Here is a 14344-nt window from a genome sequence, read left to right on the forward strand (position 1 = left end):
TTTGCAACAGAATCCTTACCAGTCATCCCTCGTGGTGGCCAGCCAACCCCAATCTGTTCACATCCCGGGCCAGGAAGTTCAACATTGCTGTGGTATGCATTCTATCTTCAGTGAGCTCTGACTGCTGGAACATTCTTCCAAGTGTAACTGTCTGGGTGCTTTTTGCCACAGAGATGGAAGTGTACTTGGGGGCGAAGAAGACTGGGCATGGTCTCTTCCATCCTTTCTGCAAAGACTCCTAAAGTGGCAGCTTTGCAACATTACTTTACATTGTAATGGACTTCCCTACCATTTTGTAAGACTATAACGAAAATGTGTTAAAAAGATGGTCACTGGAAGGCTTTTTGCCTTCTTGGCTCCTCACCAACTAGCAAGAACCATCTTGCTCCCCCACACTAAATCAGCTTCTCTGGTCCCAGAGTTTCATTTCTGCTATTTCCAGTAGTTTTTGGAGGATAAATTCGTCTCATTTGGACATTAAAATCAGTAATCAGTACTTGACTTTTTAAAGTAACATTTTGAATTATTTAAAAAGGTTATGAGATGCTCATGTTTTTCTGGGAGCTTATTTTGTGAGTTTTATTATCATCATTTTCATTTGATTGTAATGTATATTGTAGAGTTTTTTAGTAAGAAAAGGAACCTATCCCTATAACTTGTTCCCTGTTCCCTCACCACCCTAGAAGTGAAAGTGGATAAAAAATTAAAATTAAAGATAAATTTTAAAAAACAGTCCCTTAAGTTAAAAAATAAAGTTTTTCCTCTAGCTTGTGCTTGATTCATTGTCATAATTCTCAGGGAAAGTTTATTCAGCCTACTAGGATTCCACCTGATCTTAGCATCAACCAACCCACATATTTTCAATTTGCTTACAAGAATATGAAAAAATGGGATGCTGTTAATCACATGCCCATGAGCACCGGTCCTCTCACCGTACTAGAAAAGAAGGTTTCCCATACTTGTCATTAACTTTGTATATGTGTGTCTCCTGATCCATTGAGACTCTAAGCTCCAGAAGTACCCAGAGTCTATTAAAAGAGCCCCTGCTGACTCTCCAGCCTGGTTTGTCACCTACTCCTTTATCAGAGTGTGCAGCCTCGCAGTCAACAGAGTCACTGTGCTCTTCTTTCATGTGTCAGTGTTTTAGCACTTCTCTCTAGCTAAAATGACCTTTTTCTCCCTTCCCCGGACTCACTGCTAATCACAAGTCAAAAATTCTGTTGACCTGTTAACCTCCAGAATGGTGGCTCCTCCCACCATTCTGCATCTTCACCAGGTCCCTTGGCACCTCTCATATCTTTACACAAGTTCTTTGTGGGCAAACAGAGTCTATTATGTCTCACCAATGCTAACTCAAGTCCCTGACACTTAGGAGGTGCTTAGATACTCCCTTTCCCAAGTTTTCTCTCACCTATTTCAAATGGTGAGGAAGATTTGCAAACTAAAAAGTGATATCAAGTGATAATTATCCAAGCTTCTAGCAAAGGAAGAGGCCTGGACCTCTCTGAGCTTATATTCAATCTTTTTTATGTCTCTGTGTTCCTTTTCCAGGTGTTCTGGGAAGTTTGAGGGTCTCATCCCTCTCCATTCAGAGACTAGATGTGAGAAGAACAGACTTTACTAACTCCAGGGAGATCCCTGGGCCAGCCCATCCAGGGACCATTCATTCCTTTATTGACTTTCTGTGTGCCAGATTCTGATATACATGAGAATTGGGCTGGCTCTCTGTGTGCCTGATGGACTCCAGGTGATTTTTTTCCAGGTAGTCTCCAACCCTATAATGGCATCTGCTAGGATAGATAAGAAAGGAGCCAGAAGTATTTGGGGGTGCAGAGCTTTGGGGAATCAAGCATGCTCAGGACCTAAGGGAGGCACAGAAGACTGGCCTCAGACCAAAGACTGTCTTCCAGAAGGACAAGGGTTCTTGCCCTTGGACAGCAGAGTGGATCTGTTTACAAATGTTAGGAGCTCTTTGGGGACTGGTTTTTCAACTTCACCAACTCCTACCAAAGTCTGGCAGTTGCACAGACAGGATCCACAAGATCTGATCTGAGGAATGATGGAGACAAAGAGTGGCACTCAAGCTTAGGGGAAGAATTCAAACTGAATTAGGGAAAGAGCAGGAACATAAGCTTAAGGCTCTTTGCCAGGGGGTGGAAAGTAGGCAATAACCCAAAGCAAGACTCCATAGAGAAGACATATGGAGATCTATAAGGAAGGAACAGACAGACAGTGGTGCCAACCACAAATAGAAGTCAGTGGTCCAAGAACTCGGCTCTTAGTCCAACAGAACGGTCACCCTATGAGGAAGGCAAAGTAAAAGCAAACAACACCTCATGATGAGTGGGTCATTCAACTCAGTCCCCAAGGGCAGGGGAAAAGCATGTGGGCTTGGTGAAGGATCTAGGATGCAAAGAAAAAGAGAAAGTGGTTTTTGCTAGAGCAACCAATGAGGACAAAAGGACCAAACAAGGCTCCCCAGAAGTAGTGGGTACTTAATTTGATTTTATTGCCAGGTGGTCTTCTCTTGGAAAATATGGTCCTTTGAGTATCCACCCCTGAGAACCCCCGCTTCCCCTCTGCCCACCTGGCCGGAAGATCCCCAAGGCTGGAAAGAAAAGCCAGAGTCAAGACCCAGGTCAGGCTGGGCTGGGGCCAGCCTTCCCCCTTTTCCTCAGTCTCATTCTGTTTCTCTTGAGATACCTCATCCTTGGCATTTTGTAGACTCGGATGACCCAGAGGCTCACCACTAGAATTACCAAGAGCAAGAGGAGCAGCAAGCCCTTAGCCAGGAGGCAGAAGACTGTGGAAGACTTCTCAGGATAGCCAGGATCTGGGATGGATAGAAGGGAGGGAAAGGGGCTCATCAGCGAGAAGAGCAAGATTAGGAGGCAGCCTCCCCAAGCTCCACAAGAACGGGTCTCAGGTTTACAATCGGTTTATGTCTCTTTGCAAGTAGCTCTGGAAATATATATTCCATGCACAGAAGCTCAGGAACTGAGCTCTGGGGAGCAATCTCAATTCAAGTGGAGAAGAGATCTTTGGAAGTTGGGAGCATCGTACTCCCCAGTTCCGGTATCAAGCTGCTAATAGGAGGGGTGTAGATTCTGGAATCTGTGTGCTCTTAAGAAGAATCAGGATGGGGAGAGATGGGGCCTGGAGGCATGGGTCTTGCATGAGCTTAGGGATTGTCTCTGGGGTCCTTATACCTGCACAGAAAGACCCAGCAGGGATAGGATGGGAGCTGATGTTGCTGATGGGGTTGCTGACCCTGCAGGTATAGGAAAGAGCACTGTCCCCAGGCCTCCAGGATGCTCTGAGGATGGGGCCTTCGTGGGCTGAGCCAGCACTGTCCCCCCAGGAGAGCCAGCTGTAGGTCACATCCATGCCTCCCTTCTCCACAAAGCATGTCAGGGATATATTACAGGAACCTTCCCCAGAGATCTCAAAGTTCACAGTGATTCTGGGCTTCAACAGCCGTTCTAGAAGAGAAAAAAAAAAAAAAAAAACACAAAGACTCACTGAACAATCAGAATTGAATCTATTTTTGAAGCTCCTCATCCTTGGGGTATGGATGCTGCTTCGAGAGCCCGTTCACCTAAATAACAAATAAACAAAACCAAACAGAAAATAACCTTCAGGGATGGGGTCATGGCTCAGTGGTAGAGCACTTGCCTGGCATGTGTGAGGCACTGGGTTCGATTCTCAGCACCACATATAAATAAACAAATAAAATAAAGGTCCATCAACATCAAAAAAAAAAAAACAAAAAACCTCCAGAACACTTATGGTTCCAGGGTCCCCAGGCAACTGCTAAGATAGACTGAGCTGACGTTGGTGTCTTCTATCTTCTACCTCCTCTTTATGCCTTCTATTTTACTTTTTTCTTTTTCTTTTTCTTTTTCTTTTTTTTTTTTTTTTGATACTGGGATTAAAGATTTTTGGGGGTAGAGGTGTACCAGGGATTAAACTCAGGAACATGCAATCACTGAGCCACATCCCCAGCCCTGTTTTGTATTTTATTTAGATACAGGGTCTCACTGAGTTGCTGAGTACCTCGCTTTTGCTGAGGCTAGCTTTGAACTCACGATCCTCCTGCCTCAGCCTCCCCATCCACTGGAATTACAGGCGTGGTGCCACGGAACCCAGCTGGGATTAAAGATTTTTAAACCCAAGGGTGTTCTACCACTGAGTCACATCCCCAACCCTTTTAATTTTTTACTTTGAGAAAAGGTCTTGCTAAGGGGCTGGGGTTGTGGCTCAGAGATAGAGCACTCGCCTTGCACGTGCGAGGCCCTGTGTTCGATCCTCAGCACCACATATAATAAATAAATAAATTATATATATATATATATATATATTTTTTTTTTTTTGTAAGAAAAGATCTTGCTAAGTTTCCCAGGCTGACTTTGAACTTGTCATCCTCCTGCCTCAGTCTCCAGAATCACTGGGATTATAGGCATGTGCCACCATGCCTCGTTCTTCTTTTTAACTTTTATATCCCACCTTCCTCCAAACCCTCTTCTACTTCTTTGATTTTACAAAATATTATCACCTCTCCCAATGGCACTTGTATTTTAACCATTGTCTCTCCAAGATTTAAGTAGATTCAGTGTGACCAGCACAAAAAAAAGAAATTTGGGTTCAAGTAAATGGAAGACATTGGTAAGTCCCCTCAAATTGCACAGTGGGGATTATTAGTGCTCAAGAATGGAAGTGGTGTTCATCACTAGGACACACAATCTCACTGGGAGAGAAAAGACCCTGAGAGGGTGTGTACCCAAAGCCCCTCATCCCTGTGTGGGGACACCCTTTAGTGCCCCATCCTTTATTCTCTAGCTCACCCACCTGTTGCTGCAGCTCAGATACTGGAGCTGGGCACCCTGGAAGGGGTTTGCCCTCTCATCCTGTCCCCTCAGACCCAAACCCTGAGTCCTGAGACCCCTAACTCTATAGCCTGGGACGCTCAGGAGGGCATAAGTCAGCGACACTTTTGCGGTCCCCAGTCGGTCCCCAGTCTAAACTCACGGTAGACGCGTAGATGGTACAGTTGGGTGATTGACAGCTGAGCAGTCCTCATGTTGACTTCAGCTTCGTAACACCCTGCGTCCTTCCAGCTCACATTGCTGATGTACAGAGAGTAGCTGGGCTCCAGGAAGCTCACTCGACCCTGGTAGTGAGGGTCAATCACGGTGATGGTCGCTGGCTGTCCCTCTTTCCCTGGCATCACCGTAGCAAGCCTTCTCTGAGAGGACCAGATGATGTTCTCAACCTCTTCATCCGGTGGGATTTCCAGGGGGAGGCTGATGGACTCCTGAAGGACTGCAACTACTTCCTCGGTGTCAGCATCATCTCCAGAGTTCCCTTTGGCTGTAGAAGTAGGAAGAAAAGGGCTGGTTTCTCTGGGCCGCGGAGCTTGGCCTCAGGAGCTGTGGCTCCAACACAATCGAGAAACTTCTCAATCCGACCTTTTCTGGCTGTAGGCTCCATTGCTCCTGAGTAGAACCCACCAGGGTGGGCTTCCCTCTGACTTTTCACTCTTCAAATTTAACTTCTCTTTTGCCTCCCTGGGACTTCTCCCCCTTCTGTGTTCCCAGATGTCCTTCTCTTTAGATCCTGCCTTGAAGCCACACCCTGCTCCTTGTACTCCCAGAAAAACCTGACACAGACAACTCCCAAAAAGGGTCTCACTAGCAGAACAGGAGAACTGAGTGGAGAAGACCGTCCGGTGTAGGAGGGACTGTCACTCACCTCCCTGGAGTAGCAGGAAAAGAAGCAGCCAAGGAAGAGCGCCCATGTCAGAAGTGACTTGGTCCGGCCCCCAGGCTGTGGACAAGACAAGCTGTGGACAAGACTGGTTGGCAGTCCTGAGGAAAGGGAAATAATCCTTACTCTAACTTCCTCCATTCTCACTGAGCCCCTCCCTAGCCCTCACAGAAAGACTTCTGTCTCTGGGCCTGATCGTCAGATGGTTTGTCCACTAACTCATGTCCATTCACTAAACTCAGCTCAAATCCTACTTCCCAAAGAATACTTTCTAGACTTCTTACCCTCTGTGTGCCCAGACCCCCATAGATACCACATGCCCCAAACTCTCCCGAGCCTGTCATTTGACCCAGCTATCAGTAGTTCCTATGTAGCTGTGGTCATGTGATCTTATAAATATCATGATCTCCCCTAGAAGGACTCCATCTTGTGTTCCCTCTGTATGTCTTAGCATTGCTGCCCGCACCCCCACCCCCACCCCGAGTCACACATTAGCACTCAATTGCTATCTTCAGAATGGACACGTGAAGGAACTCTTTCTATTTAAAGCCAGTTTTGTTCCTACTTGAGATACTATTCAGAGGGGGAAATTTGCTCCTTTTCTCAAAAGCAGTTTGGACCAAAGTTGATCTAGGTTATTGATATTGTTATATAAAGACTTTAAAATTACTCTGTATGAACACATTGTTGATCAAAGCTATAGGAAGATTATACCCAGATTCAGGAATAGATTATCAGAACATCGGGGTAAGAACAGACTTTCTGAGAGTTGGGGCTGTCCAGGAGGCAACGGGTGGGTGGCCTTGAGAGGTAGTTTCTGTCCCCAGTATTCAAGCTAAGACTGGACCACCATGTGCTTGAATGTTCTGCAGTATCTCTGACATCAGATGGATCCTCAGATTGAATAATCTTTAAGTTTCTTCTAAAAAACGCTCAAGTCTATGAATTTGTGCTGTAATGAGGAAGCAAAAATGGTGTCTCAAGTCCAAAGACACAATGAAGGCGTACATATATTCAATTCTAGTCCTGTACCAACATTTCACATCTCTAGTTCAGTAAATTCAACCCTTAATCAAATGTTTATTGAGCAGCTTCTATGATCCACACACTGTCCTCAGTGCTGGGCAATTAGCAATGACCAATAGTTCAGATTTGTGACAATGGGACCCCTAGGCTCACAACTGATCTTGGACAAGTAACTACAAATTTGACATATCCTGCCAAAGCAAAAACTGGAAGAATCTGCCGGGTAAGGTGGCACACACCTGTAATCCCAGAGGCTTCAGAGGCTGAGGCAGGAGGTTTGAAAGTTCAAAGCCAGCTTTAGCAATGGCATGGTGCCAAGCAACTCAATAAGGTGAGGTGTAAAGCAACTCAATGAGACCCTGTATCTAAATAAAATACAAAATAGTGATGAGGGTGTGGCTTAGTGGTAGAGTTAGTGGTAGAGTGCCCCTGAGTTCAATCCCCAGTACCAAAATAAATAAATAAATAAATAAATAAATAAACTAGAAGAACCTATAATAAGATCACTTAGGAAAGTTGGAGTCAAGAGGATTGAGAAAAAGCTGTGGAGGAGAAATGATATTTGGGCTAAGATCTCAAGGATGAATAGAATCTGCTAAGTGAAGAAGAGAAATGGTTAGTTCTTAAAGTTTATGAGCACCAAGCCTCAGGGGACAGGATTTTTAAAAATAAAGGTAGATCTGATTTGGGCTTGAGTATGAAACTTTGTTTTATTAGTCTTCCCACTTATTTAAAAGATAAAATAATATAGAGCAATTTCAATATTTGACCTGTATCCAAAGAAAAATGAATCAGTATACTGAAGAGAGATTGGCACTCCCATGTTTGCTATTGCCATATTTACTATAACCAGGATATGGAAACAACCTAAGTGTCCATCAAAGGATGGATGGTTAAGGGAATGTGGGCAATACCACAATGAAATACTACTCAGCTTTTAAAAAGAAAGAAATTATGTCATTTGTAACAACATAGATGAACCAGAGGACATTGTGTTAAGGTGAGAGAAGTCTGGTACAGAAAGACAAATACCACATGATCTCACTTATACATAGGATCTTAAAAAGCTAAACTCACATAAATAAAGAGTAGAATGGTAGTGTCCAGGGGTTAGGGGTGGGTGGGTAGGTAGAGAGATGTTGGTCATAGGATACATAATTTCAGTTGGACAGGAAATACAAGTTCAAGAGATCTATTGCACAAAATGGTTACTAAGATTTATAACAGGGCTGGGGATGTGGCTCAAGCGGTAGCACGCTCACCTGGCATGCGTGCGGCCCGGGTTCGATCCTCAGCACCACATACAAACAAAGATGTTGTGTCTGCTGAAAACTTAAAAAAAAAAAAATAAATAAATAAATATTAAAAAAAAAAAAATAAAAAAAAAAAAAAAAGATTTATAACAATCATAGTATCCTTGGAAATTGATAAGAGAGTAGATTTTAAATGTACACATCACAAAAACCAAGTATGTGAAGTAATCCATGTATTATAGCTAGATCTAGCCATTTTACAATGTCACGTGGCAGCATGGTGTACATGTCAAGTGTATACACAAATTTTTGTCAACTAAAAACACAAAATGAAAAAATCTTTCAAATAAGATTAAAGCAAGAAACAAAACAAAAAAAAACAGGTCATGGTGCATAATGTTCAGAGTTTAAAGTTCAGTGAGTATATCTGTTAGGTTCTTTGAGAAGCAGATGCTGGAATTAGGAGTAAAAGAAGCTTAGTGGGGGTTACTGCCTGGAAAAGATCAAAGGGGGAAGGAGCAGATGGAGTAGGGAGATCTTCAGGCCATGAAGCAGTTCTCACAATCTCTGCTGGCTCAACAGTGAGGTCTGGAACAAAGGTTGCACAGTAAAGGGAACCTGTGTTGGGCAGGAGTGTCCAGGTACACTCACCGTGCAAGAATGTCCAAGTGCCAGTACGGTGTGTAGCTATTGGCCGGGCTGCCCAGGATCCTGACAGTGCTACAGCCAGAGGCTGTCAGTTCACGGTACTCCTTGCAGCTGAAGATAAGTTTTCTCTTGAAGGGAGAGTGAGGGGCACCTTCCTGGCTGCTACAGCGAGTATGCTGATAGCCAGAAGGTAACTGTACTCAGGTTTATTAAACCTGTCTCCCTAAATAATCATAAACAATCCATTAAGCCTATCAGGGAGAAGAAAATGATTTCTACCTCCAGGTCTTCCCTGAGCCCTCCCAGTTGAATGTAGAGAAAGTGGCTTCTCAGAGCGGATTCTCCAGTCCGATTCCCGTTCTATCTCAGGGATTGTGATCCACATGCAACTTCAGTTCTGTCTCCCACTGTTTCTTCACTCTTACTCACTGGGGTAGTGTTCCCCTGCCCTGAGAACGTGGGCTTGGTTTCTGGTTTCAGTTCAGAATGAGAGTCTCCAGCTGGGTGCGATGGCACACACCTGTCATCTCATCTACCAGGAAGTCCAAGGCGGGGGAAACCACAGTTCCAGGGCAGCATTGGCAATTTAGCAATATTCTGTCTCAAAATTTAAAAACTGGGGATGTAGTTCAGTGGTAGAGCACCCCAGTACAGGACAGAGAGAGAAATCGAAAGAGAGGGAAACTTCCTGTCCCATGTCATGTAGAAAACTCCGAACCTAAATTATAATCAAATAATCCCTGCTTTTCCTGGCTTGGATTTGTTTGGAATACGAGCCTGAGATGGGAAAGAGCAGGAAAAAGCTCTCTTCTCACTCCCAGCTTACCTCTCCCCGCTGCATCCCTGACTGATATACTCTCTCAACTGTCTCCCCCATCTGTGTTTCCCTCTCATAGAAAGATGGGGAAGGATTGGGAGTTCTTACCTGGCTGAGTGGCTTTGCATTTCTGGCAAATGATGAAGAGGAACTATTTTCTCTTGGGAGACAATTATGGCTCCCTTTCTTCCACCCTTGGTCAGGAGTGGATGCACCTCTGTTCTGGGTGATCACTTGCAACTCCTTCCTCAGTCCCTGGACATCTGGCCACACACCTCCATTCTCCTCTCTTACCCCACCAAATGCCCCTGTTGTGCAGCACCCAGGCCAACCAAGCAGACTGTCTGTTAAGGGTGCCCTCGGTTATCCATCATAAACATTCCTGCCATAACAGATTCCCTCCAGGATCTAGGACATGGCTCCACAGTCCTGGCTCCTTGGGAGTCAGATCTTAATTCACAGTTTTTACTCTCCTGGGCTTATCTCCTGGGCTGCTGTCCCCTAGGACTCTCACTGGTAGGACGTACTTCTCATAGTTCTCTATTCTTCTTGAGTCCCCCTCACCTGGCTTATGTCCAGAGGTAACAACTATTTGCAAAGAAGTCTCTTTCCCAGTCATCCTTTTTCAATTTTCCAGCCACAGGTGAGGAGCCTCCAAGAACAACAACACCATTTCTCTTTAATCCTCCCCCCCTGTAAATTCTGCAAGGGGAGCTATCCCTGACACTTCCTTTAATCTCCTGACACCTGTCACACTGTCAGCCCCAAATAATCAAGCAAGAAGACAACCATTCTAACATCTTGCTTATAGCACACACTTAAAGGTCTCTGTGGCACAGCCTGTTCACCTCTGTGATGGGCAGTTTTATGACTGAGTCCTACTTGACGTTTATACTCTGGATGGGTTCTGTTTTTCCATTTCTTGTCCTTTTTTGCAAATGTAGGAGGCCACCCAGCCTAAGCACAGGTGCAACTGGAGCTTTGTGCACCAGCCAATGAAGTGACCAGTTAGTGGATAAATATTCTCTGAACTATTCTGATGCCTGTTCTTCATGGTTCTTCAGAAGGTCTGAGCTCCTATTGTCCACAGCAGTAATCAGCTGGCACATCTTTTATTAACTTTTCTCCCTTCTCCATCCATTTTCCTCATTCCTCCTTCTTGGATCATCTCCCAGAGAGATTTCCTCCACCCTTTTCTAAGGGTGTGTTGGGGTGGGGCACAGTAAAACATTATATACTACAAAGTGGTTGCATCAGCAAAATGTAGACCTCCTTCTCTTCTGCCTGGATCTTTAAAAGTTAAAAAAAAAAAAGTTCCCTGCCCCAATTCTGATATAAAACTTTGAAAAAGAGGGAGAGGTGAAAATTTGATTCTGCTTTGATGGAGAGGATAAAGGAAGATAATAGGGGTCCAAGCCTTTGCTCAAAAAAATTTTTTTCAGGTTCTCTTTGGATCTGGAAAGATGGGGACCCATAGAGCAGAGCCACAGTTCTGGAGGAGCCAGTAAGTGAGTTCCAACTACATGACATCCCCCTCCCCAGTCAAAGCACGTTGAGGTTTTATGTGCGTACTCTGTCTGGGGCAAGACTGTGCACTTGATACATGCTTTTCCTTTTCCTTTACCTCTTCCAGGGTTCCATGCTAAAAGGGTAATTGTTCAATTGAACCATGAAGGTGGCTGGAGAGAAATGAAATGGTCTGCAAATTATTGAACTGCACCCAAAGGACTCTTTATGAAACGGAGGAGAAAAGACTGCTCTTCGCAGTGGGGCCAGCTCGGGCAAAGCCTTGCGGTGTGTGCTGAGGCACAGAGGGCATCTACCAAGAGGGAAACCGGGAGAGGGAAATGGAGAAGATTTGACATGAGGATAGAAAGATGGACAGGAGACAGCTTACCAGGCCTTGTAGACCTCTTCAAGAGCATATAAGTCATATTCTTTCAAAAAAAATTGTTTTTGAAGGAGAAGGAAAATACATGATGAGAGAGAAAAGGGAAAACATAGGCCAGGTGCAGCGGCACACACCTGTAATCCCAGCAGCTTGGGAGGCGGAGGCAGGAGGATCATGAGTTCAAAGCCAGCCTCAGCAAAACAAGGCATTAAGCAACTCAGTGAGACTCCCATCTCTAAATAAAATACTAAATAGGACTGGGGATGTGGCTCAGTAGTTGAGTGCCCCTGAGTTCAATCCCTGGTACCCCCCCACCCCCGCCAAAAAAAAAAAAAAGGAAAACATATGGTAGAGGGAAAGGTTTTTTTGGTGTCCGGGATTGAACCCAGGGTCACTTAACCCCTGAACCACATCCCCAGCCCTTCTTTTATGTTTTGTTTTGAGATAGGGCCTTGCTAAATCCTTAGGATCTTGCCATATTGCTGAGATTGGTCTCAAACTTGCAATCTTCCTGCCTCAGCCTCCCGAGCCGCTAGGATTACAGACATGGGCCATAGCGCCCAGCGCAGATGATCTTAAGATAGGAAAGATATGAACGTATTTAAATGCTGAATAGAGGAGCCAGTAGGGAAGAGGTTTGAAGATGCAGACAAGTCATCTCCTCCACCCATCTCTCACCCCCAGGAGGTGTGAGGGAGCTGGGATTCAGAGTCCAGAAAGAGGAGCTAGTTTTAGATTACAAGATGGTCTCCCACTATAATCAGAAAATATGGGCAAAGGTACAGGTAGATTTGTATGTGTCAAGAAGTTCAAGGGAGGGGCTGGAGTTGTGGCTCAGTGGTAGAGCACCAGCCTGGCACATGTGAGGCACTGGGTTCAATTCTGAGCACCACATATAAATAAATAAAATAAAGGTTCATCAACAACTAATAAAAATGTTTAAAATAAGAAGAGAAAGAAGAAGGAGAAGAGAAAGAAGAAGGAGGAAGAGGAGGAGGAGGAAGTTGTTCAGAGAAGCCAGGCATTGTGGCACACATCTGTTAACCCAGCCGCTCAGGAGGCTGAGATAGGAGGATCACAAGTTCAACACCAGCCACAGCAACTTAGCAAGGCTCTAAGCAAATTAGTGAGATCCTGTTTCAAAATTAAAAAATAAAAGGGTCTGGGGATATGGCTCAGTGGTAAAGTACGCTTGGGTTAAATCTTCAGTACCAAAAAACAAAAAAGTTCTGGAGAATGCTGTCTAGTGATTTAAATTTTCCCTGCATAGCAGACAAAATTGTCTGCTGAAGCCAAAGGTTTAAATGAAATGCAGGTATTTCCAGAGAGCAGAAACAGTTTGTAACAGATGAGAAAATTGTATTTTGAGGTTTCTTGGGATAGTCCCAGTTTAGGCATGATGTTCTTGCCTAATGGTTAATACTACCTTCTTTTACTCACAGAAAGTGTCCTGATTTGGAGGGTAAATTATTTGGTTATCCTAGAACAAGTGCAAAATTTTATTAAAGGAATCATAGTGAGGTAGTATTATGGTTTGGACTTAGAAATGCACCCCCCCCCATGTTCATCTTTTGAAAGCATGATCCCCAATGCAGAAATGTTCAGAAGTGGACCTTTTAGATAATGGCAAGAGCAGGGCTAGGGGTGTAGCTCAGTTGGTAGAGTGCCTTGTCTCGCAAGCACAAGGCCCTGGGTTCAATCCCCAGCACCAAAAAAATAGATAATGGCGAGGGCCATAGCTTCATCAGTAAATAATTTGAATGTATTACTGGGTAGTAATTATAAGCAGGTGTGTAGTTTGAGGAAGTAAGACAGAGGGGATAACACCCTCTCTGTCCCATGGCTTACCTCAAACCCAGAGCAATGGAGTCAGCTGACCATGGACGGAACCTCTCAAACTGTGAACTCCACATAAACTTTTCCTCCTCAAAGTTGTTCCTAGCAGGTATTTTGCACAGCAATTAAAAAAAAAAAACTAACACAGGTGGCTGAACTTGTAAGAGTAAAAAGCCACCCCTAACTTGGGCAACCAATGCCCTGAAGGTCTGGAGGGAAACAGTAGATAATAGAAAGTATTTGAAAGCAAACTGCTTTGCTTCCATTATTTGCATAATGGAGTCTCAAGACCTACTTTATAAGATGACACTTAATGCAGAGCTTGGCACATTGTGGAACCTAATGAATATGAGTTGGGGTTATTAATTACTGCAAGTTAGCTGAGTTTGAAGTTCATGGGCTTTGGCATCATGAAAGCTTGGAGCCCCCTGGTAAAAGGCCAGGGTCTGTGGTTATTGAAGAGAATATGCAGAAAGTCTCTAACATGTGAATGGGTTTATTCGAGAACCTCAGCCAGCAGCGGAAATCAGCCTGGTTTGAGGAGACAGAGGATACTGATGCCAGGGTGCACAGCCCGGCTCAGTGTTTTTCATGTCAGCTTCCTGTTCACTAGACCAGCTCTTAGGTATGCAGAGGTGTGACATGCTAGGCTGATCCCCTTCAACCAAACTCCTCAACAATTCATTGCTTGCCTCCCAGGTATCACCTGTCCATATTTTAACTTGTCTGTTCTTCTTTCCAAAATGAACTGGTATGTTCCTCTGGGTTATGTATCCTTTGATTCCCTTATGATTGCTGTCAAACAGGATGTGTACACCTGCGTTAGAACCCTAAGGAGGGATAGTTAAAATGTTGATGCCTTTGGCTCTGAACCCACTGAGTCAGAATGGGAAGAGGAGTGGAGGATGGGGTTTAGGAACCCCCCTGCTCATCAAGCAAAGTCCCAGATGATTCCACTGTAAGCTGAGTTGAGGAGTTGCACACTTTGCCTGCTCTTCTGTTCTGTTGGAGCAGGGAGGAAGTTCCCCAGCCAGTGATGTCTTTTGTCTCCAGTTACAAAAGGTTGTTTTTTCCCCTGAGCAAAGCCATGAAGTTATGTTTTCTTCT

At 44.5% G+C, this 14344-nt stretch overlaps 1 protein-coding gene across 2 annotated transcripts; it reads right to left on the reverse strand.

Annotated features, from left to right (window-relative positions):
* Window positions 1–2485: 2485 nt before the first annotated feature.
* Slamf9 (SLAM family member 9) lies at window positions 2486–9109 on the reverse strand. Of its 2 annotated transcripts, none has more exons than XM_046429127.2 (5): window positions 8697–9109; window positions 5752–5826; window positions 5029–5370; window positions 3210–3482; window positions 2486–2833 (listed from the first exon to the last, which is right to left on the reverse strand). In XM_046429127.2, the coding sequence occupies exons 2-5, from the start codon at window positions 5795–5797 to the stop codon at window positions 2640–2642; spliced, it is 855 nt and encodes a 284-aa protein (XP_046285083.1). In that variant the 5' UTR covers window positions 5798–5826; window positions 8697–9109; the 3' UTR covers window positions 2486–2639. The 2 variants fall into 2 exon arrangements, with proteins under 2 accessions (XP_046285083.1, XP_046285082.1); XM_046429126.2 differs by having other exon boundaries at window positions 5752–5867; window positions 8697–9108.
* Between the last annotated feature and the right edge of the window lie 5235 nt (window positions 9110–14344).

Source organism: Marmota monax, unplaced genomic scaffold, assembly GCF_021218885.2.
Source record: "Marmota monax isolate L192 unplaced genomic scaffold, Marmota_monax_Labrador192_F-V1.1 WCK01_AAM20220418_F8-fsc00145, whole genome shotgun sequence".
NCBI lineage: Eukaryota > Metazoa > Chordata > Mammalia > Rodentia > Sciuridae > Marmota > Marmota monax.